This window comes from Nicotiana tabacum, chromosome 11 (assembly GCF_000715075.1).
Source record: "Nicotiana tabacum cultivar K326 chromosome 11, ASM71507v2, whole genome shotgun sequence".
Taxonomy (NCBI): domain Eukaryota; kingdom Viridiplantae; phylum Streptophyta; class Magnoliopsida; order Solanales; family Solanaceae; genus Nicotiana; species Nicotiana tabacum.
In genome coordinates, this window is record NC_134090.1 from 2,756,600 (window position 1) to 2,782,562 (window position 25,963).

Below are 25,963 nucleotides of genomic sequence, written 5' to 3' on the forward strand. Positions count from 1 at the left end.
CAAGGAGACACATATTGTGAAGAAGAAGAAAGAGGGGGATCAAGATAGGTGGGTCGAGGACCGGGCCTCGACTGCATATGTAAGCTTTCAATTTTATTTAAGTATTATAATTTACTTTTATAAAAATTTTGAAATACTGATTTAATTTAAAATAATATAGGGTCGCTACCAAAGTAACGTGGAGGAATTCATCCGTAGTCATGCAGCTGGTGAATCGGGTGAGCCAACCCAACCTTCGGACGAGGATGCTGAAAGAATATGGTTGGAGTCTGTTGGCGGTCCAAAATGGGGGAAGGTATACGGGCTTCCTACTAAAAACTTCCATCTCTATAAGTGTGGAATGAGAGGAATAGGGACTTCCTCGCAAGGCGAGCAACTTAAAAGGGAGAGCCTCTCCGCTATGCGGGAGACAGTGACAAAGCTCACATCAGAGCTAGAAGCGGCCAAGGAAAGAGAAAGGCTTAGAGATGCTCAATTCCTTGGCATGCAAGCTCAAATCAGAACTCTCCTATCTAGTGGAGCTTTTTCGTTGCCCCGATCTCGTGAGTCATCTCCAGAGGGTCGACCTCCACGTGATCGTTCCTCTCGTCCTGCTCGTGATCATTCCTCCCGTCCTCCCCGTGATCGTGCTTCCCGTCCTCCACAAGACCGTTCTCTATATCGTCTTGTAAATGAAAGTTCATCAGACAGTGATGATGATGTTGTAGAAAATACCCCTTGACTTTTATATACTTTGAACTAGACAAATAGAACCAGTTTTGAACTAGTTGTAATTAGTTTTAACTTGGTTTTGGATTTTTATGTTCAATTGAACTTTAATTTGTTAGTTTTAAAGTATTTATTGAATATTTTGGTTGTTGTTGTTGTGTTGTTGTTGTTGTTGTTGTTGTTGTTGTTGTTGTTGTTGTTGTTGTTGTTGTTGTTGTTGTTGTTGTTGTTGTTGTTGTTGTTGTTGTTGTTGTTGTTGTTGTTGTTGTTGTTGTTGTTGTTGTTGTTGTGTTGTTGTTGTTGTGTTGTTGTATTGGTATGCTGGCAGGTGGTGTAGCTGCCAAAACAGGCATTTTATGCTAAAATTAAACCCAGAAAAACCGACCAAAGTTGGTCGGTTTTTAATAAAAAAAAAAAATTATTCCAAAATACCGACCAAAGTTGGCCGGTTAATGAACATTGAATTCCCAGAATTCAATATTACCGACCAACTTTGGTCGGTATTTTGCTTGCATTGTTGAGATTACCGACCATAGTTGGTCGGTAATGTTTAATTTTAATTATTTTTAAAAAATATATATTTTCAATTACCGACCAAAGTTGGTCGATTTTTTTTAATTTTAATAATTAATAAAAAAAACATAATTTAGTTAAACCGACCAGCTTTGGTCGGTAAAATTAAATTAATAAAATATATTTCCGACCAAAGTTGGTCGGTAAGTAATTAAACTTGTCAGATGGTCGTTTTAATATACCGACCAAAGTTGGTCAGTAATTTCCGACCAACTTTGGTCGGTAAGCCATTCCGACCATCAAAACACCGTCCACACCGTAATGGTCGTGTTTTGGTCGGTAATTTGCCATAACCGACCAACGTTAATCGGTTTTTTTGGTCGGTTTTTAGCGAATTTCTAGTAGTGAGGGTCTACGTACACACTATCCTCCTCGAGCTCAGACCCATACCGTAGGAATAAACTGGTATATTATTGTTTTATTTATTGTTGATACATTTTCAAGATATGCATTTGTACCTTCGTCCTATTTTTGTAACTACCATTGATCGCCTATAGAGTTTATAAGATAAAAGGAAATTTTCGACATAGTATAATATTATTCTTCAATTCGTTAGAATCTAATAAATCTGTTTTGGATAATACGTAAAAATCTTTTTGTAGTTATATCAAATTTTCAGTTGAACACCTAAATTTTGTGGGGTTAATTCTATGACCCGCTATAGTTAATAGAAGTGATATATATATTACCTTTTGAACCCAGGAAAAAATAATTCTCAGATACTTCCTTTACATTAACCAAGCTTTTAGTTTGAAGCAACAATTTCCTCAAATTTTTGGTCTTCTCTTGGGTTTGATCTTGCTGGGTTTTTGTTCTCGGCTTGGAGATGATATCCATCCTTCCGGTTAGATAAAGACTGCATATAAGTTAGGGAAGAATTAAGAAAAGGAAAGAAGAAAAAGAAAAATAATAAGAAAAAGAAAATATATTAACAAAAGATGTTGTAAAAATTGCAAAACTTTTTTTGTATTTATAAACAATGTGGTATCTCGAAAGTGCGTTAGTCAGTTTAATTATGAAACGTCCAAAAAGCCTGGTTAAATACGAACATTATTACTATAAAAATACGTCCTAGAACTTGTTATTATTGAATTGAGTAAGAGGTCTCTTTCTTTCATACGACTGAACCCGCAAATTACGTAGATTGCTTTGTTTAGTATTTCCTAAGTAACCAAACCAATCAAAATAGCAATTATTATTATAAAATTATGTACTACAACATGTTATTGAATTGAGTGAGAGATCCCTTTCTTTCCTACGACTGAACGCGCAAATTGCGTGGATTGGTTTTCTTGGGATTGCTTAAGTAACCGAACCAATCAATATAACAATAGTATAAAAAAAATACGTGGCAAAATATGATTCGTCCTAAGATACACTAAGTGGCCGTACTGTATGACAGCCACAAAATTTAGGTGTTCAATCGGAAACTCGAGGGATTCTTTTTATGTATATTATCCCATGTTAGTTGAGACAATTCATTGATCACACAAGAAAAGATAACAAAAATGTTGTTCCTCTTCCTAATAGCTATACCTGCACTTGTAATTTTCCTTTTAAAAAATTGCAGAAAAGTTGGAGTCAAAAATTACATAACGAATATAGGCATCTCTCTAGCACGAGTGTTCCTCGTTTTTTGGTATTTTAGGGCAAAAAATAGGAATTCAAGACGATTCCCTGATTTTTGAGTGCTATAGTCTATGTCATCGACATGTATTCGGGTGACTGTGTGATGACCTGATAGGTCATTTATGTGTTCCGAGCCCTCAAATAGATCCGTTTAGCCTTCCTCAATTTACGTGCGCAGTCCGTGTCTTTTCCAAAAATTTTTTATGAAAAAATTGATGAAAATTTGAAACCGTGCTTTAAAACTCATTTGAGTTGAATATGGTAAACGTTTTGTGTAAACAGACCTGGATCAGTATTTTTACGGTTCTTGTGGGTCCATATCGTGATTTGGGATTTGAACGTATGCCCTAAATCAAATTCGGAAGTCCCTAACTTGATTTAACGTAATTTATTGATAACTAACAATTTTAAGGTTTAAAGAATTCGTGAGTTTGACCGTAGGTTGACTTCGTTGCTACCGGATTTGGATTTCCGTTCCAAAACTTGGTGTAGGTTCATTTCAGTAATTATGACTTATTTGCATAATTTTGTGCAAAACGGAGTTGATTTGACGTGATTCGGACGTCCAGTTGTAAAATTTCATGTTCTTGAGTTTCTTTAAAATTTTTAATTGTTTTGGTGTCTGATTCATGGTTTTACGTGTTATTTTAAAGTTTTGATCGTGCGAGCGAGTTCGTATGATGTTATTACATATATGTGCATGTTTGGTTTGGAGCTTGAGGGGCTTGGGTCAGTTTCAGATAGGCTACAGACCATTTGAACTTAGAAAAATTGCTGGTTCAGCGGGTCTACTGTTACCTGGTGTGTTCTTCTTCACGATCGCGAAGAGTATCCAGAGCTAGGGATGGATTTTCCCTACGTGAACATGGGGAATAGGTTGCGAACTCTAAGCTTTGGGGGGCTTAACCTTCGTAAACGCGACCACCCACACGCGAACGCGAAGGTTTGTGGGATTCTGGGGGGGGGGGGGAGCTGGGCTGGTGTTCTACACGAACGCGGTCACTGGCCCGCGAATGTGATGGCCGGGGGAAGTACCATTACGAACAAGAAGAACGTCTCGCGAATACGAAGGCCATTTGGGCCACAATGCTTCGTGATCTTGTCAGGTCTATCGCGAACACGATGAAGACCTAATGCCAGTGATTTAAAGTGTCTCAAATATGGGATTTCACCCATTTTTCACCATCTTCTCATTAGAACTCGGCCTAGAGACGATTTTGAAGAGAGATTTGATCATCCTTTCATAGGTTAGTGTACTTTAACTCATTTGCTTCCATTTCCATCAAAATCCATTGATTTCTAACCTTAATCTATATTCTTTCATAGTAGAAAATTAGAGATTTGGGAAGAATTGGGGGGGGGGTGGGGGTGGGGTGGGGAGGGGGGTTTGTAAAATTAAAATTTAGACCTCAAATTGAGTTCAGATTTTGAAACTAATCATATAATCGGGCTTGGGGGTGAATGGGTAATTTGGTTTTGGTTCGAATCTCGAGTTTTGACCAAGCAGGCCCGGGGTTAACGTTTATTAACTTTTTGGGAAAAGTGTATATATCTTAACTTTATGTATTGTAATTGATTTCCCTAACATTATTTGATGTTATTGAGTCAATTTTGGTTAGATTCGATTGGTTTGGAGGCGGATTTTAGAGGAAAGGCCTCGATTGAGCTTTGATTTGCTTGCAGAGCGAGGTAAGTGTTGGGTATAACCTTGATTTGAGGGAAAAAGAACCCTTGAGCTATGTGCTATGTGAATTATATGTGTAGCGGCGTATATGCGAGGTGACGAGTGTATATACGCCGTCAAAATACATATTTCCATATTTTTTCGCATTTCATTAATTGTTTTATTCTATGTCTTAACTGTTACATGCTTTAATTATTTTCCTATGCCTTAACTTGCTACTTGTCACTTGTTTCTCTCATATTAAAATGTTTGTTTCTCCCATGCTTCCATGATTAATGGCTACTTTCCTTAAATGTCCATTTGTATACTTTAATTATCATATATTTGACTGTCTTGTTGCTTTGTATTAATTATAGCATCTCTTGAGTTGTACAAGGCTCCGTATGACTTTGCTTTCATATTATGTAATCATAGAGATTCTTGTGATTTGAGTTGATGAGTTGATTTCATTTATTGATTTTGTTTATGGATCGGGTTGCAAGCCGCAACAGGTAGAATAAGGGAGGATTGATATTGATATGGTGAGATCGGGTTGCACGCCGCAACGAATTTTATATGTAATATCGCAACAGATGAAATAAGGGAGGATAATGATATTGATATTGATACGGTTAAATAAGGGAGGATTACAGTGGGATCGGTTTGCATGCCGAAACGGGTGAAATACGATAGGATTATGTTTGTACAGTGAGATCGGGTTGTGTGCTGCCACATAATGTGTGTTTTGTATTCCTTATTACATTGTGTTAGCGTTCAGTGCTTTCGTACGAGCTTTTGAGGACTGGTGTTTCTTATTTTACTAATTTCGAGGATTGAGTTTATTGTCATCAGTTAACTGCTTTACTTTTCGTGCCTTTCTTTCCTGTTATTATTATCATTATACTGCGTACAAGTTATTATAAGTGACCCGCCTTAGCCTCGTCGCTACTTTGTCGAGGTTAGACTCGGCACTTACAGAGTACATGGGATCGGTTGTACTCATACTACACTCTGCACTTTTTGTGGAGACTTTGGAGTCGGTCACAATGGCGGTCAATAGATTGCTCAGATCAGACATCTGACGGAGGCTTAGGTACAACTTCTCGGCGTTCGTAGCACTGAATTCCCCTTCTACCTTTATCCTAGCTGTTTATTTTATTTCAGACAGTTTTACTTTGGTTCAGACTATTATCTGTATTATTCTAGCCTCTCATGCACTTGTGACACCAGTTCTGGGATTGTATCTATATATTTCGGTTGTTATAGTTTTGTCACTTATTTCAGTTCTATTTCAGTTAAATTGGTACCAGTTAATCTTATTTGTTACAAAGGCTAGAAATTGTTCTAACGTTGGCTTGCCTAATAAGTGAAATGTTAGGTGCCATCGGTCATCACGGTTCTGAGGGTGAAAATTCCGGGTTGTGACAATAAAAAGTGAGTAAAACCCGATGAATAATAACAACAAAAATGAATTAACTAATGGAGAGACAATAAAAGTCGTCTGAGACGCTGTTACAACAATGTTAGACACCGGAGCAACGATGAGAGATATGGCGAACAAAGGTTACCGAAAAATTCTGACCAAACTCTGAGGTCAAAGTTTCAGCTAGCTATCGTTTAAATCACTCGAACATATCTTTTTTTTTTCTTTTCAGTTTTTACAAAAAAAAATACTTCAAAAAATTGAAAAATATATATTTTGAATTTTTTTTTCCAATTTTTACAGAATATATATTTTTCAGTTTTTAAAATATTTTTTTTCAGTTTTTACAAAAAAACATACTTTAAAAAAACTGAAAAGACTTAAAAATATATACTTTGCAAATTCCTTTTTTTTTTCCAGTTATTACAAAAGAAAATTTCAGTTTTTATAAAATATATGCTTTAAAAAAACTGAATTTTAAAACGGGTCAGATGGTGGATTTTTAAAAACGGAACGGGTAAAAAAAAAATTGGTCGTTTTCATCTGGTGCTGACACATGACACTCCATCCAAAATAAGGGTATATTTGTTCAAAGTATGACGAGAAGGGTATATATAGCCCAATAGTATAACGAGGGGTATTTTTTTAACCATTTTCAAAAGTACAAAAGTATATTTGGCTCTTTGCCTATATCATTTTTTGTCTCTCTTATTGTCTTATTTTATATTTCTATTATTATATGTTAATTATCTTAACCCTTTTTTTTTTTGTTGTTATTGTTTTTATCTTCATTACTCTTAACATGACCTTTTCATTATATAACCATATTTATTTACACGACACATTATCATTTTTTCTCTTTCTTATTATCTTATCTTATATTTTTATTACTACGTATCCTTTTCATTGCTTTATTTATCTTAGTGCTTTGTTTTTGCTGTTTTTACCGTTGCTGTCTTCATTACTCTCAATATGGCTTTCCACAACTGTTTTTTCTTTTCAAACCTGCTGAGTAATGAGTCGAGGGTTTAGCGGAAACAAACTCTCTATTTCCACAATGTAAGAGTAGAGTCTACGTACACACTATCCTTCTCGAGCTCAGACCCCATACCGTAGGAATAAACTGGTATATTATTGTTTTGTTTATTGTTGATACATTTTCAAGATATGCATTTGTACCTTCATCCTATTTTTGTAACGACCATTGATCGCCTATAGAGTTTATAAGATAAAAGGAAATTTTCGACGTAGTATAATATTATTCTTCAATTCGTTAGTATCTAATAAATCTGTTTTGGATAATACGTAAAAATCTTTTTGTAGTTATATCAAATTTTCAGTTGAACACCTAAATTTTGTGGGGTTAATTCTATGACCCGCTATAGTTATTTGAAGTGATATAAATATTACCTTTTGAACCCAGGAAAAAATAATTCTCAGACACTTCCTTTACATTAACCAAGCTTTTAGTTTGAAGCAACAATTTCCTCAAATTTTTGGTCTTCTCTTGGGTTTGATCTTGCTGGGTTTTTGTTCTCGGCTTGGATATGATTTCCATCCTTCCGGTTAGATAAAGACTGCATATAAGTTAGGGAAGAATTAAGAAAAGGAAAGAAGAAAAAGAAAAATAATAAGAAAAAGAAAATATATTAACAAAAGATGTTGTAAAAATTGCAAAACTTTTTTTGTATTTATAAACAATGTGGTATCTCGAAAGTGCGTTAGTCGGTTTAATCATGAAACGTCCAAAAAGCCTGGTCAAATACGAACATTATTATTATAAAAATACGTTCTAGAACATGTTATTATTGAATTGAGTGAGGGGTCCCTTTCTTTCATACGACTGAACCCGCAAATTACGTAGATTGTTTTGCTTAGTATTCCCTGATCAAAATAACAATTATTATTATAAAATTATGTCCTACAACATGTTATTGAATTGAGTGAGAGGTCCCTTTCTTTTCTACGTGCAAATTGCATAGATTGGTTTTCTTGGGATTGCGTAAGTAACCGAACCAATCAACATAACAATAGTATATATATAAAAAAAAATACGTGGCAAAATATGATTGGTCCTAAGATACACTAAGTGGCCGTACTGTATGACAGCCACAAAATTTAGGTGTTCAATCGGAAACTCGAGGGATTCTTTTTATGTATATTATCCCATGTTAATTGAGACAATTCATTGATCACACAAGAAAAGATAACCAAAATGTTGTTCCTCTTCCTAATAGCTATACCTGCACTTGTAATTTTCCTTTTAAAAAATTGCAGAAAAGTTGGAGTCAAGGCACATAATCATCCACCAGGTCCCCCTGGACTTCCACTTATTGGAAACTTATATCAATTAGATAAAGAATCCCTTCATAAATACCTATGGCAACTTTCAAAGAAATATGGTCCCTTAATGTTCATGAAACTTGGTTTTTCCAAAGTAGTAGTAATTTCATCAGCAAAAATTGCTAAAGAAGCAATGAAAACTCATGACATTACATTTTCTGGCAAGCCATCATTTCTTGGCCAACAAAAGTTATCGTATAACGGCTTGGATGTTAGCTTCTCATCTTACGGTGATTATTGGAGGGAAATAAGAAAAATTTGTGTTATACATCTTTTTAACACAAAAAAGGTGCAATCTTTTCGTCCAATTCGTGCAGATGAAGTGTCCAGAATGGTCAATCATGTTACAGAACTTGCTTCAACGTCGAAATTGGTTAATCTTAGTGAGATTATATTGTCTTTATCAAGCAGCATAATATGTAGAGTTGGATTTGGAAAGAGATATGATGAGAATGGTGATGAAAAGAGGAGATTTCACAAACTTCTACGTGAAGCAGAAGCTGTGCTTGGAGATTTTTTTGTCTCTGATTTTTTTCCAATTTTTGGTTGGGTTGATAAAGTCAATGGAAAGGGTGCTAGACTTGAAAAGATTTACAATGAGTTGGACTTATTCTATCAACAACTCATTGAGGAGCACCTCAGCCCAACTAGGCCAAAATCAATGGATGGTGATATTCTTGATACGTTAATTGTTTTACGACATCAAACATTGTCATCATCTTTGATTCTCACTTGGGATCATATTAAAGCAGTGCTAATGGTAGTTTACTCCCTTTGCTTCAATTTATGCGTCTTACTTTCCGTTTTATATAACCCATTTCAAAAAGAACATCGCATATCTATATTTAGTAAGTTTTTACTTCCAAAGTTTTCACTTTACGCTTAATGATACTCTATTACACCGCATGTTTAAGACACTGTATATGCTTAAGTAGATGTTACTTCGTCATGTGATTTAGAACGCATCGCATTTCCTGTTGTTAGTGTTTAGTACTACTAATTTCCCTCTCCCCTCCTTTTTTTTTCCTTATTCCTTTTCCTTATTTTTAAGCCGAGGGTCTATTGGAAACAACCTCTCCAACTTCACTAGGTAGAGGACTTCATCCCGAGGATATACACTACCCTCCCGGACCCCACTTGTGAGAATATACTGGGTTTGTCGTCGTTGTTGTTTAAGACCATAAGATTCAAATGGTATTTAAAAGTCTTTTTACATTTTTAAACTTTGTGCCTATTCAAACTTGAAACAATATAGGAAATATATGTTACAAGAATTAATCAAATCATTTGATGATACATACATATATAGTTTAACCAATGTATACATGAATTCTCAGGACGTATTTATTGCTGGAACGGACACGACCGCAGCTGCAGTAGTATGGGGAATGACAGCTTTGATGAAGGAGCCAAAGACAATGAAAAAATTACAAGAGAATATAAGAGAATTGGTTGGTAAAAAAGGAAGAGTAGATGAAGATGATATCCAAAAGCTTCCCTATCTCAAGGCAGTGATAAAGGAGACATTGAGATTATATCCACCAGCTCCTCTTCTTGTGCCTTGAAAAACCATTCAAAAATGTATGGTAAATGATGGATATGAAATCCAACCAAATACTCTGGTTTTTTTCAATGCATGGGCCATAGGTAGAGATCCTGAATGTTGGAAAAATCCAGAGGACTTCATCCCTGAGAGATTCTGTAGTAGTAGTGTAACCAACGAAGATATTGATATTGACTATAAGTCAGTGGAATTTGAAATGATTCCATTTGGAGGTGGTAGAAGAGGGTGTCCTGGTATTTCACTTGGAGTAGCAACAGTGGAACTTGCACTTGCCAATCTTCTTTATGCATTTGATTGGGAACTGCCTTTTGGTATGGTGAAACAAGATATTGATACCAACACTTTGCCGGGTCTCACTACGCACAAGAAGAATCCTCTTTGTCTAGTCGCAAAACTTTATCACTAATTAATTACTAAGCAGAAAATCTCTATTTGTTATATAATATATTCTGTTGGTACAGCACTGTTTGTATTCTGTTTGTTGTGTTGTGTGTTAAGTAGTATTTCTTATCATAAATAATGAGAATTCTGCTCCTTTTCCCCAAATGCTAACAAGCTTTGTAGAGTCTGCAGCATCATTAAGAACTCTTTTAACTCTTGTGGTCAAGTCCAAATTGAGCGAGTTCGTACGCTGTTATTACACATGTGTGCATGTTTGGTTTGAAGCCTGATGGACTCGAGTGAGTTTCGTATAGGCTACGGACCATTTGAACTTAGAAAAATTGCTGGTTCTTAGGGTATGCTGTTATCTGGTGTGTTCTTCGCGATCGCGAAGATACTCTCGCGATTGCGAGGAATAACCTGGGCTGGGGATGGATTTGCCCTATGCAAACGCGGGGAACAGGTCACGAACGTGAAGCTTTGGGGGCTTACCCTTCGGGAACGCGACCGCCCACATGCGAACGCGAAGGTTTGTGGGATTCTGGCGGGAGCTGGGCTCGTGTTCTACGCGAACGCTATCATTGGGTTGTGAACGCGAAAGTCATTTGGGCCACAGTGCTTCGCGATCGCGTCAGGTCCTTCGTGAACGCAAAGGCCATTTGGGCTATAGTGCTTCCCGATCGCGTCAGGTCCTTCGCGAACGCGATGAAGACCTAACGCCAGTGATTTAAAATGTCCCAAATACGGGATTTCACCCATTTTTTACCATCTGCTCATTAAAGCTCAGCCTAGAGGCGATTGCGAAAAGAAATTTCATCACCCTTTCATAGGTTAGTGTACTTTAACTCGTTTTCTTCCATTTCCATCAATACCCATTGATTTCTAACCATAATCTATATTCTCTCATAGTAGAAAATTAGAGATTTAGGAAGAATTAGGGGAGTTTTTGTAAAATTGAGATTTAGACCTCAAATTGAGGTCGAATTTCAAAACTAATCACATAATCGGGCTCGGGGGTGAATGGGTAATTGGATTTTAGTCCGAATCTCGGGTTTTGACCAAGGGGGCCTGGGATTGACTTTTGTTGACTTTTTGGGAAAAGTGTAAAGATCTTAACTTTATGTTTTGTAATTAATTTCCCTAGCATTATTTGATGTTATTGAGTCAATATTGGTTAGATTCGATTGGTTTGGAGGCAGATTTTAGAAGAAAGTCCCCAGTTGAGCTTTGATTTGCTTGCAGAGTGAGGTAAGTGTTGGATCTAACCTTGATTTGAGGGAATATGAACCCTTGAGCTATGTGTTACGTGAATTACATGTGTAGCGGCGTATATGCGAGGTGACGAGTGTATATACACCGTCAAAATACTTGTTTCCATCCTTTCCCGTATTTCATTAATTATTTTATTCCATGTCTTAACTATTACATGTTTTAATTGCTTCATATGCCTTAACTTGCTACTTGTTACTTATTTCTCTCATATTAAAATGTTCATTTCTCCCATGCTTCCATGATTAATTGCTATCTGTCTTAATTGTCTTACTTGTACACCTTAATTGTCATATATTTGACTTGTCTTGTTACTTTGTATTAATTGTAGCATTCCTTGATTTGGTACGAGGTCCCTTTATGGCTTGTTTTCGTATTCTTTAATCATAGGGATTCTTGCGAATTGAGTTGTTGAATTGCTTACATTTGTTGATTTTTATGGATCGGCTTGCACGCCGCAATGGGTGGAATAAGGGAGGATTGATATTGATATGGTGGGATCGGGTTGCACGCCGCAACGGATTTTTATATGTGATTTTGATATGGTGAAATAAGGGAGGATTGTGATATTGATTCTGATTATATAGTGAGATCGGATTGCGCACCGCAATAGATTTTACATGTTATTCTTGATATTTATATGGTGAAATAAGGGAGTATTGTGCTTGTACGGTTGGATCGGGTTGCGCGCAGCAACAGATTGTGTATTTGGTATTCATTGTGCATTGTGTTAACTTTCAGTATTTTTGTACGAGATTCTAAGGACTGATATCTCTGATTTTACTGATTTCGAGGATTGAGTTTATTTTCATCAGTTAACTGCCTTACTTTTCCTGCGCTTCTTTCATGTTATTATTATTATTATACTATGTACATATTATTATAAGTGACCCGCCTTAGTGTCGTTACTACTTGGTTGAGCTTAGGCTCGGCACTTACAGAGTACATGGGGTCGGTTGTACCTGAACAACACTCTACACTTATTGTGCAGATTTTAGAGTCGGTCCTAGTGGCGGCCAGTTATTGCTCGGATTGATTACCTGACGGAGACTTGAGGTACAACTGCTCCGCATTCGCAGCTCCGAAGCCCCTCTCTACATTATCGTAGCTGTTTATTTCATTTCAGACATTTCTACTTTCATTCAGACCATTTTCAGTATTATTCTAGCCGATCGCGCACTTGCGACACCAGTTCTTGGATTGTATCTAGATATTGCGGTTACTGTGGTTTTTTTTTCTCTATTTTAGTTTATTCAGTTTAATTGGTATTAATTAATTTGATTTGTTTAAAATGACTAAAAACTATTCTAAAGTTGGCTTGCCTAGCAAGTGAAATATTAGGCGCCATCACGCTCCCGAGGGTGAGAATTCCGGGTCGTGACATACTGGCCCCGAATCGCCTAAACTTTCGCAGGCCCATAAAAAATGAATTAACGAATAATAGTCATTACTTTAGTGTCATGACCCAAAATATGACCTGTCGTAATGGCGACTATCTCGAAACTAGGCAAGCCGATAACATCAATAACCCCCAATTTCCTTTAAGTTTGAAAAACATAATAATTTGAGTTTAATAAAAGGCCTCACAATTTTTGATATAAACACTCCCAAAATCTGGTGTCACTGAGTACATGAGCATCTAATTATGAATACAAGTCTGAAAAATACGGTCTATAACAGCATGCGACTAAAAATAGTAAATAAGGAGATAGGGAAGGAGAGGAAAGGTCTGGGAAACACGACAGCTACCTCAGAATCTCCAAAAAATCAGCTGTGTGAAAGAATCAACACCCACTATATCCGGGAACACCTGGATCTGCACACGAAGTGCAGGGTGTAGTATGAGTACAACCAACTCAGCAAGTAACAATAATAAATAAGGAAATGAAGATAGTAACTAGCTACACAGTTATGGTTCATTTTCAGTAATTCCAGCAAAGAATAGACATGCTATCAAATCTGGCAGTTTAATGTCAAATCAATTTTTAGACAGTTCCTGTTCATGTAATCTGTATATAAAAATCTTTCAGAGATTTCACAACAATGACAGATAACAACTAAGTGTAACAACAGATGGAAATCAAGTACAACCTCTCAGGACAACAATCACTCACTGGGCTCCCAGCCCTCATCACTCACTCTCAATGGGTACTCGCACTCACTGGGGGTGTACAAACTCCGGAGGGGCTCCTACAACCCAAGCGCTATAATCTGTACGGACAACTCACGTGCTGCACGGACAACTCACGTGCCATAATATAAATATTTGGATCCGCACAACCAACTCACGTGCTATAGTATAATATAAGGATCCGCACGGCCAACTCACGTGCTGCACGGCCAACTCACGTGCTGCACGGCCAACTCACGTGCTATAGTATAATATAAGAATCCGCACGACCAACTCACGTGCTGCATGGCCAACTCACGTGCTATAGTATAATAACTCACAATCAGGCCCTCGGCCTCACTCAGTCATAAAGCTCTCCAGTCTCCTGGGCTCTCCACAATCATAAAAATCAGCCCAAACAACAATGATATGATACATCAATAATGAACAATAGAGACTGAGATAAAATAATCAAGTAAGTTGTGACTGAGTACAAAACAACAATTTAAGTAGACAATTCACATGTACACGACCTCTGTGGGTCCCAACAATACCAACATATAGCCTAAACATGGTTTCTAGCATGACTTATAGTCAAGTTTCCACAACACATAGAGAGCACATAACTATCAACAAGTAATTCAGCTTTACAGTTTCCCCGGGACGGACCAAGTCACAATCCCCTCGGTGCACGCCCACACGCCCGTCACCTAGCATATGCGTCACCTCCAAAATAATTACATGACACAAAATTCCGGGGTTTCATACCCTCAGGACCAGATTTAAAATTGTTGCTTACCTCAAAACGTGAAATTCTTTACTTTGCATGCCTTTGCCTTACAAATCGGCCTCCGGATTCCTCGAATCTAGTCACAATTAATTTGATTCAGTCAATACTAATTATTGTAATTAATTCCATAAGAAAATACTAATTTTTCCAATAAAATCCTAAATTAACTCAAATATCGCCCGTGGGACCCCCGTCTTGGAACCCGACAAAAGTTAAAAAATATGAACGCTCATCCAACCACGCGTCCAACCATACAAATTTCACCAAATTCCGACATCAACTCAACCCTCAAATCTTCAATTAAAGTCATTGAAGATTTTTACCATTTTTAACCCAATCTTTACCCATTTGAACTCAGCACTCTTTCCATAAACCTTATTGATACGTATAAATAATACTCTTACACCCATGAATTATACTCTTAATTACCCATCATTACCCAAACTCGAAATTGAAGATTATGGGTTAGAACCTTACCTCTTTGATGAAGAACTTGAGAGATTTCTTGTTGGATTTCAAGGCTTGGACAAGAATTTGATGAGAAAAATACTTCATCTATTTCCTCTCTCTAGAACACTCTCACTTTTCTCTAAAATCATCAGATAATTGCCCCTAAATAAGCCCCAAAACCTATTTATCAAAATGGGGTCGGGTTATGAAAATAGAAAAATTATCCCTCCGAAAACAGGTATGCGATCGCACAATGGACCGCACAATGGCTATGCGGGTCGCACAATGGACCAAAAAATTGCTGCCAAAAACTGGGCTGCGCTGGGCATATCGGCCACCATTTTTCAGTAGCACAATGTGTCATTATGCGATCGCATAATGATTCTGCGGTCGCACATCTGACCGCAGAATCGCATTTTTCCAGCCTTTGGTAATTTGGTCATAACTTCTTGTAGGAATGTCCAAATGACGAACGGTTTGAAGCGTTGGAAACTAGATACATAGACTTTCTTTTGATAGTTAATACATCTTATAACTCTTTATATCAAGAGAGGTATGCTCATTCGAAGTTAGATCTTGTGCGAACTCACTTGAAACTTTACTCTTATAAAATTTCCAACTTCTATATTTGATGCCGAAACCTATCGAATCAAGTCCGATTGACCTCAAAATTTTCACACAAGTCATAAATGACATAACGGAGCTATACAAATTTTCGTAACTGAATTCTGACTCTGATATCAAAAATTCAACCCAACTTTCGGCATTTCAAGGCAAATTCCACTACGGACCTCAAAAAACTTTTCCGGACACACTCTTAAGTCCAAAATCACCATACGGGGCTATTGGAATCATCAGAATTAAATTCCGAGGTCGTTTACACATAAATCAATATTCGGTCAACTATTTCAACTTAAGCTTCCAACATGAAAATTCATTTTTTCAAGCTAACTGTGAATTACCTTAAAACCAAAACCGACAATTCACCCAAGTCATGATACCTCGTAGGAAGTTATTCAAGACTTCAAATAGTTGAGAAGAGCGTAAATGATCAAAACGACCAGTCGAGTCGTTACATTTAGGACGCGCGTTTCTCATTTTTTGGCATTTTAGGAACAAAAGCATTGGAATTCTAGACGATTCTCAAATTTTCGTGTGCTATTGTCCACGCCATCGGCATGCATTTGGGCGACCGACCCCGAATCTCCTAAAAGTTTTCGGGCCCATAAAAAATGATCTAACAAAAAATAGTCATCGCTCTGGCATGACCGTTACTTATTGTTTTGCGTTTTAGGGCAAAAAACAGGAATTCAAGACGATTCCCTGATTTTCGAGTACTATAGTCCACACCATCGGGGTGCATCCGGCCGACCGACCCCGAATCTCCTAAAATTGTACGGGCACATAAGAAATGACCTATTTTTTTTGCGATTTAGGGGGAAAATAGGAATACAGATGATTCCCAGATTTTTGTGTGCTAGTGTCCACGCCATCGGTATGCATCTAGGCGACCGACTCCAAATCGCTTAAAATTTCAAAAATGGCATAACAAGCATAATCATCGCTCCGGGGTGAGTGTTACTCATTTTTTGGCATTTTGGGCCAAAAAAAAGGAATTTGGGACGATTCCTAGATTTTCGTGAGCTATAGTCCACGTTATCGACATGCATTAGGGCGATGACCTCGAATCACATAAAACTTTGCGGGACCATAAAAATGACCTGACGACAAGATCATTTCTTGTTTTTTGTCATTTTAGGGCCAAAGAAACTAGAATTCAAGACGATTTCCATATTTTCGTGCGCTATAGTCCACGCCATCGGCATGCATCTGGACCCGAATCTCCTAAAACTCCGCCACGATCATTCCCCATTTTTGGCGATTTAGGGAAAAAAAATAGGAATTCAGGATGAATCCCAGATTTTTGTATGATATTGTCCACGCCATCGGCATGCATCTGGGTAATTGGCTCTGAATCACCTAAAATATTTTGGGCCCATAAAAAACGACGTAACGAACATAGTCATTGCTCTAGGGTGAGTGTTTCTCATTTTTTTGGCATTTAGTGCTAAAAAATCGAAATTAAGAACGATTCTCAAATTTTTGTGTGCATAGTCCATGCCATCGGCATGCATCCGGGTGACCGACCCGAATCGCCCAAAATTTTACGGGCCCATAAAAAATGACCTAACAAATAATAGTCAATACTTTTGCATGAACGTTTCTCATTTTTAGCGTTTTAGGGCCAAATCAACTGGAATTCAGGACGATTCTAAGATTTTCAGGTGATATTGTTCACGCCATCGGCATGCATCTGGGCGACTGACCCCGAATCTCCTAAAACTTTTCGGGCCCATAAAAAATGACCTAACAAATAATAGTCGTCTCTCCGGCATGATCGTTCCTCAATTTTTGTATTGTAGGGCCAAAAAATAAAAAATGGGGACGATTCATAAATTTTGTGTGCTATCGCCCACACCGTTGACATGCATCCGGCACCAGACCCCGAATCTCCTAAAATTTCGCGGGCCCATAAGAAAAACTAACGGAGAATTCAAGATGATTCTTAGATTTTGTGAGCTATAGTCCATGCCATCGAGATGCATCCGGGCGACGACTCCGAATAGTCTAAAATTTTGCGTGCCCATAAAAAATGAACCTAATGAACATAGTCATCACTCTGAGGCGACTATTCCTTAGTTCTTGGAATTTTAGGGCATAAAAATAGGAATTCAAGATGATCCCCATATTTTCGTGTGCTACAGTCCATGCCATCGGCACACATCCGGGTGACCGACCCCAAATCACCTAAAATTTTGCGGGCCTATAAAAATGACCCAACGAACAATATGCATCTCTCCAGAGACCGTTCCTCGTTTTTGGCATTTTAGGGTCAAAACAAACGGAATTCACGATGATTCCCAGATTTTCGTGTGCTATAGTCTGGCCATCGGCATGCATCCGGATGACCGGCCCCGAATCTCCTAAAATTTTGTGGGCCCATAAAAAAGGATCTAACAAAGAATAGTCACGGGTCAGGCATAAGCGTTCCTCATCTTTTGGTGTTTTAGGGCCAAAAATAGGAATTCTGGACGATTCCTAGATTTTTGTGTGCTATAGTGCACGCCATCGGCATGCATCCGGGTGACCGACTCTGAATCTCCTAAAATTTTGTGGGCCCATAAAAAATTACCTAACGAACAATATTCATCGCCAGGGCTAGTCAAAACCGAACCGTAACCGTTAACGGAATCGCACAAATAGCTTATTGGTATTAGATTATCGGGGTAATGGTTGGTATACAGATTAAAATTTTATAATTAACGGTTTAGCGGTTTGGCGGTGGATTACTTAATTTTCTTATCGGATAAATCATTAACTCGTTAAGAATTTTTATATTTATACTTTTACCTCTATGTATATAAAGTAATATTTATTGGTCGGTCCAAGGTATATGGAACCCGTCATGATGATCTAGTAACAGATGTAGATCTTGATGTAGGATTGGATTTAAGTTAGTTGGGGCAGAGTAGAACTGCTAGTCTGCTACTTTCACACACACACACACACACACACACACACACACACACACACACACACACACACATATATATATATATATGGTTTAAGCTAAAGGTGGTTGATAATCTCGTTGCCCAAATACTACATGTGCTCTAGCTTTGAATGAATTTTTTTTGCAAAGCAAAGCAAAGTCAAGAAATTTTAGCCTTTGTTAGTTAGTTTAGCTTTGAAGAGTGCCTTTATTGGGGTTTATTTTCTATTTCCTAGTCTTACTTAGTTAGTTCAATTTTTAATATAAAGGGCTTCATTTACTTCATCCAGAATCATTGCAAAAACAAAGCAGATGTGATGCTTTACTCCAAATTTTTCCTTAATCGATAATCCGATAAATCGCCCGATAATCACTAATCTGAAATCAATTCGCCCGTTGTCTTATTGGTTGGCTAGCAGACTACTGTATTTTAAACTAATAACTGATAAGCCAAATCGTTAGCATAAATATCCGCCCAATATGCCCGGTAAGCACCCCTAGTCATCGCTCCGCCACAAACGTTTCTCATTTTAAGCGATTTAGGGCAAAAAATAGGAATTCAGGATGATTCCCAGATTTTTGTGTGCTATTATCTACACCATCGGCATGCATCTAAGAGACCGACTCCAAATCACCTAAAATTTTGTAGGCCCATAAAAAATGACATAACGAATATAGGCAACTCTCTAGGGTGAGTGTTCCTCGTTTTTTGGTATTTTAGGGCCAAAAAACAGGAATTCAAGATGATTCCTTGATTTTTGAGTGCTATAGTCTATGCCATCGACATGCATTCGGGTGACTGTGTGATGACATGATAGGTCATTTATGTGTTCTGAGCCCTCAAATAGATCCGTTTAGCCTTTCTCAATTTACGTGCGCAGTTCGTGTCTTTTCCAAATGATTTTTATGAGAAAATTGATGAAAATTTGAAAACGTGCTTTAAAACTCATTTGAGTTGACTACGGTAAATGTTTTGTGTAAACAGATCTGGATCAGTATTTTTACGGTCCTTATGGGTCCGTATCGTGATTTGGGATTTGAGTGTATGCCCTAAATCAAATTCAAAAGTGCCTAACTTGAATTAACGTAATTTGTTGAAAACTAGCAATTTAAAGGTTTAAAGAATTCATGAGTTTGACCGTAGGTTGACTTCGTTGCTACCGGATTTGGATTTCGGTTCCAAAACTTGGTGTTGGTTTATTTCAGTAATTATGACTTGTTTGCAAAGTTTTGTGCAAAACGGAGTTGATTTGACGTGATTCGGACGTCCAGTTGTAAAATTTTACGTTTTTGAGTTTCTTTGAAAATTTCAATTGTTTTGGTGTCTGATTCATGGTTTTACGTGTTATTTTGAAGTTTTGATCGTGCGAGCGAGTTCGTATGATATTATTACACATATGTGCATGTTTGGTATGGAGCTTGAGGGGCTTGGGTCAGTTTCGGATAGGCTACAGACCATTTGAACTTAGAAAAATTGCTAGTTTTGGGGGTCTGCTGTTACCTGGTTTGTTCTTCTTCGCTATCGCGAAGATACTCCCGCGATCGCGAAGAGTATCCAGGGCTAGGGATGGATTTTCCCTACGTGAACGCGGGGAATAGGTCGCGAACGCTAAGCTTTGGGGGGCTTACCCTTCGCAAATGCGACCACCCACACGCGAACGCGAAGGTTTGTGGGATTCTGGGGGGGATGTGGGCTGGTGTTCTACGTGAACGCGGTCATTGGGCCGCGAACGTGATGGCCAGGGGGGAAGAACCATTACGAACACGAAGAACGTCTCACGAATACGAAGGCCATTTGGGCCATAGTGCTTCGTGATCTCGTCAGGTCTTTCGCGAACGCGATGAAGACCTGACGCCAGTGATTTAAAATGTCTCAAATATGGGATTTCACCCATTTTTCACCATCTTCACATTAGATCTCGGCCTAGAGACGCTTTTGAAGAGAAATTTCATCACCCTTTCGTAGGTTAGTGTACTTTAACTCGTTTTCTTCCATTTCCATCAAAATCCATTAATTTCTAACCTTAATCTATATTCTTTCATAGTAGAAAATTAGAGATTTGGGAAGAATGGGGTGGGGGTGGGGGGTGAGGGGGAGAGGGTTTATAAAATTGAGATTTAGACCTCAAATTGAGTTCAGATTTTAAAACTAATCATATAATCACGCTCGGGGGTGAATGGGTAATTTGATTTTGGTTCGAATCTCGAGTTTTGACCAAGCAGGCCCAGGGTTAACTTTTGTTGACTTTTTGGGAAAAGTGCAAAGATATTAACTTTATGTATTGTAATTGATTTCCCTAGCATTATTTGATGTTATTGAGTCAATTTTGGTTAGAATCGATTGGTTTGGAGGCGGATTTTAGAGGAAAGACCCCGATTGAGCTTTGATTTGCTTGCAAAGCGAGGTAAGTGTTGGGTCTAACCTTGATTTGAGGGAAAAAGAACCTTTGAGCTATGTGCTATGTGAATTACATGTGTAGCGGCATATATGCGAGGTGACGAGTGCATATACGCCGTCAAAATAATTATTTTCATGTTTTTCCGTATTTCATTAATTATTTTATTCCATGTCTTAACTATTACATGCTTTAATGGTTTTCCTATGCCTTAACATGCTACCTGTCACTTGTTTCTCTCATATTAAAATGTTTGTTTCTCCCATGCTTCCATGATTAATAGCTACTTTCCTTAAATGTCTATTTGTACACTTTAATTGTCATATATTTGATTGTCTTGTTGCTTTGTATTAATTGTAGCATCCCTTGAGTTGTACAAGGCTCTGTTATGACTTTGCTTTCACATTATGTAATCATAGAGATTCTTGTAATTTGAGTTTATGAGTTGATTTCATTTATTGATTTTGTTTATGGATCGGGTTGCACGCCGCAACAGGTAGAATAAGGGAGGATTGATATTGATATGGTGGGATCGGGTTATACGCCGCAATGAATTTTATATGTGATATCGCAATAGATGAAATAAGGGAGGATAATGATATTGATATTGATACGGTTAAATAAGGAAGGATTACAGTGGGATCGGATTGCATGCCGAAACATGTGAAATATGAGAGGATTGTGTTTGTACAGTGAGATCGGGTTGCGCGCTGCCACATAATGTGTGTTTTGTATTCCTTATTACATTGTGTTGGCGTTCAGTGCTTTCGTACGAGCTTCTGAGGACTGATGTTTCTTGTTTTACTGATTTCGAGGATTGAGTTTATTATCATTAGTTAACTGCTTTACTTTTCCTGCATTTCTTTCCTGTTATTATTATTTTTATTATACTGCGTACAAGTTATTATAAGTGACCCGCCTTAGCCTCATCGCTACTTTGCCGAGGTTAGACTCGGCACTTACAGAGTACATGGGGTCGGTTGAACTCATACTACACTCTGCACTTCTTGTGGAGACTTTGGAGTCGGTCACAATGGTGGTCAATAGATTGCTGAGATCGGACATCTGATGGAGACTTGAGGTACAACCTCTCGGCGTTCGCAGCACTGAAGTCCCCTTCTACCTTTATCCTAGATATTTATTTCATTTCAGACAGTTTTACTTTGGTTCAGACCATTATCTGTATTATTCTAGTCTCTCGTGCACTTGTGATACCAGTTCTGGGATTGTATCTATATATTTCTCACAATCAGGTATAATAACTCACAATCAGGCCCTCGTCCTCACTCAGTCATAAAGCTCTCCAGTCTAATCATAAAAATCAGCCCAAATAACAATGATATGATACATCAATAATGAACAATAGAGACTGAGATAAAATAATCAAGTAAGTTGTGACTGAGTACAAAACAACAATTTAATTAGATAATTCACATGTACACGACCTCTGTGGGTCCCAACAAAACCAACATATAGCCTAAACATGGTTTCTAGCATGACTTATAGTCAAGTTTCTACAACACATAGAGAGCACATAACTATCAACAAGTTATTCAGCTTTACAGTTTCCCTCGGACGGACCAAGTCACAATCCCCTCGGTGAACGCCCACACGCCCGTCACCTAGCATGTGCGTCACCTCCAAAATAATCACATGACACAAAATTCCGGGGTTTCATACCCTCAGGACCAGATTTAAAATTGTTACTTACCTTAAAACGTAAAATTCTTTACTTTGCTATGCCTTTGCCTCGCAAATCGGCCTACAGATGCCTCGAATCTAGTCACAATTAATTTGATTCAGTCAATACCAATTATTATAATTAATTCCATAAGAAAATACTAATTTTTCCATTAAAATCCGATATTAACTCAAAAATTGATCGCGGAGCCCCCGTCTCGGAACCCGACAAAAGTTACAAAATATGAACGCTCATCCAACCATGAGTCCAACCATATAAATTTCACCAAATTCCGACATCAACTAGACCCTCAAATCTTCAATTAAAGTCATTGAAGATTTTTACCATTTTTAACCCATTTGAACTCAACACCCTTTCCATAAACCTTATTGATACGTATAAATAATACTCTTACACCCATGAATTATACTCTTAATCACCCATCATTACCCAAACTCGAAATTGAAGATTATGGGTTAAAACCTTACCTCTTTGATGAAGAACTTGAGGGATTTCTTGTTGGATTTCAAGGCTTGGACAAGAATTTGATGAACAAAACACTTTATCTGCTTTCTCTCTCTAGAACACTCTCACTTCTCTCTAAAATAATCTGATAATTGCCCCAAAATAAGCCCCAAAACCTATTTATCAAAATGGGGTCGGGTTATGAAAATAGGAAAATTACCCCTCCGAAAACAGGTATGCGGTCGCACAATGGACTGCACAATGGCTATGCGGGTCGCACAATGGACCACAAAATCGCTGCTGAAAACTGGGCTGCGTTGGGCATATCGGCGACGATTTTTTGGTCGCACAATGTGTCATTATGCGATTGCATAATGATTCTGCGGTCGCACATCTCACCGCAGAATCACATTTTTCCAGCCTTTGGTAATTCGGTCATAACTTCTTGTAGGAATGTCCAAATGACGAAGAGTTTGAAGCATTGAAAACTAGACACATAGACTTTCTTTTGATAGGTAACACATCTTATAACTCTTCATATCAAGAGAGGTATGCTTATTTGAAGTTAGGTCTTGTGCGTACTCACTTGAAACTTTACTCTTATGAAATTTTCAACTTCTACATTCGATGCCGAAACCTATCGAATCAAGTCCGATTGACCTCAAATTTTGCACACAAGTCATAAATGACATAACGGAGCTATAAAAATTTTCGGAACTGAATTCCGACTCTGATATCAAAAATTCAACCCCATGGTCAAACTTTCCAAAAATTCAACTTTCGGCATTTCAAGCCTAATTCCACTACGGACCTTAAAAAAACTTTTTCGGACACGCTCCTAAGTCCAAAATCATCATACGGGGCTATTGGAGTCATCCAAATTAAATTTCGAGGTCGTTTACACATAAGTTAATATCCGGGCAACTATTTCAACTTAAGCTTCCAACATGAAAATTTATTTTTTCAAGCTAACTCTGAAATACCTTAAAACAAAAATCGACAATTCACACAAGTCATGATACCTCGTAGGAAGTTATTTAAGACTTCAAATAGTTAAAAAGAGCATAAATGATCAAAACGACTGATCGGGTCGTTACATTTAGGACGGTCGTTTCTCGTTTTTGGCATTTTAGGAACAAAAGCATTGGAATTTTAGACGATTCTAAGATTTTCGTGTGCTATTGTCCACGCCATCGGCATGCATCTGGGCGAACGACCCCGAATCTCCTAAAAGTTTTCGGGCCCATAAAAAACTATCTAACAAAAAATAGTCATCGCTCTGGCATGATCGTTCCTTATTGTTTTATGTTTTAGGGCAAAAAACAGGAATTCAAGACGATTCCCTGATTTTCGAGTACTATAGTCCACACCATCGGGGTGCATCCGGGCGACTGACCCCGAATCTCCTAAAATTGTATGGGCACATAAGAAATGACCTATTTTTTTTGCGATTTAGGGGGAAAATAGGAATACAGATGATTCTCAGATTTTTGTGTGATATTGTCCACGCCATCGGTATGCATCTAGGCGACCGACTCCGAATCGCTTAAAATTTTGTGGACCCATCAAAAATGGTGTAACAAACATAGTCATCGCTCCGGGGTGAGTATTCCTCATTTTTTGGCATTTTGGGCCAAAAAGGAATTTGGGACTATTCCTAGATTTTCATGTGCTATAGTCCACGTTATCGACATGCATTCGGGCGACGACCCCGAATCATCTAAAAGTTTGCGGGACCATAAAAATGACCTAACGAACAATAGTCATCACCCCGGTAAGACCGTTTCTTATTTTTTGTCATTTTAGGGCCAAAGAAACTAGAATTCAAGACGATTTCCATATTTTCGTGCGCTATAGTCCATGCCATCGGCATGCATTCGGGCGACCGGCCCCAAATCTCCTAAAACTCCGCCACGATCATTCCCCATTTTTGGCGATTTAGGGCCAACAAATAGGAATTCAGGATGAATCCCAGATTTTTGTATGATATTGTCCACGCCATTGGCATGCATCTGAGTAATTGACTCTGAATTACCTAAAATTTTACGGGCCCATAAAAAACAACGTAACGAACATAGTCATTGCTCCTGGGTGAGTGTTTCTCATTTTTTTGGCATTTAGGGCTAAAATATCGGAATTCAGAATGATTCCCAGATTTTTGTGTGTATAGTCCACGCCATCGGCATGTATCCGGACGACCGACCCCGAATCGCCTAAAATTTTATGGGCCCATAAAAAATGACCTAACGAACAATAGTCATTACTTTTGCATGACCGTTTCTCGTTTTTAGCGTTTTAGGGCCAAATAAACTGGAATTCAGGATGATTCTCAGATTTTCTAGTGCTATTGTTCACGTCACCGGCATGCATCTGGGCGACCGACCCCGAATCTCCTAAAACTTTGCGGGCCTATAAAAAAATGACCTAACAAATAATAGTTGTCTCTCCGGCATGATCGTTCCTCGATTTTTGGTATTGTAGGGCCAAAAAACAAAAAATAGGGACGATTCGTAGATTTTGTGTGCTATCGCCCACACCGTCGGCATGCATCCGGGCGCCAGACCCCGAATCTCCTAAACTTTTGTGGGCCCATAAAAAATCTAACGGACAATAGTCATCGCTCAGAAATGACCGTTCCTCATATTTTGGCAATTTAAGGCAAAAAATAGGAATTCAAGATGATTCTTAGATTTTTGTGATCTATAGTCCACGCCATCGACATGCATCCGGCCGACGACTCCGAATAGTCTAAAATTTTGCGTGCCCATAAAAAATGAACCTAATGAACATAGTCATCACTCTGAGGTAACTGTTCCTCATTGTTTGGCATTTTAGGGCCTAAAAATAGGAATTCAAGATGATCTCCAGATTTTCGTGTGCTACAGTCCATGCCATCGGCACATATCCCGGTGACCGACCCCAAATCACCTAAACTTTTGCGGGCCTATAAGAAATGACCTAACGA

General features: G+C 38.0%; 2 protein-coding genes across 2 annotated transcripts; both read left to right on the top strand.

Moving 5' to 3' along the window:
- The first annotated feature begins 8,136 nt into the window (after positions 1–8,136).
- LOC142166174 (6,7,8-trihydroxycoumarin synthase-like) lies at positions 8,137–10,449 on the top strand. Its single transcript, XM_075224651.1, has 2 exons — positions 8,137–9,099; positions 9,677–10,449. Exons 1-2 carry the CDS (start codon positions 8,212–8,214, stop codon positions 9,902–9,904), a joined length of 1,116 nt encoding a protein of 371 aa, XP_075080752.1. The 5' UTR covers positions 8,137–8,211; the 3' UTR covers positions 9,905–10,449.
- LOC142166465 (cytochrome P450 71A1-like) lies at positions 9,923–10,309 on the top strand. The gene has a single exon (XM_075225849.1). It carries the CDS (start codon positions 9,923–9,925, stop codon positions 10,307–10,309), a length of 387 nt encoding a protein of 128 aa, XP_075081950.1.
- Positions 10,450–25,963: the final 15,514 nt, after the last annotated feature.

Excerpts from the sequence above, each read along its gene's own strand:
- LOC142166174 (XM_075224651.1), top strand. The coding sequence starts at position 8,212 with ATGTTGTTCCTCTTCCTAATAGCTATACCTGCACTTGTAATTTTCCTT. Across the intron at positions 9,100-9,676 it reads ATATTAAAGCAGTGCTAATG|GACGTATTTATTGCTGGAAC; the intron begins GTAGTTTACTCC and ends ATGAATTCTCAG.
- LOC142166465 (XM_075225849.1), top strand. The coding sequence starts at position 9,923 with ATGGTAAATGATGGATATGAAATCCAACCAAATACTCTGGTTTTTTTC.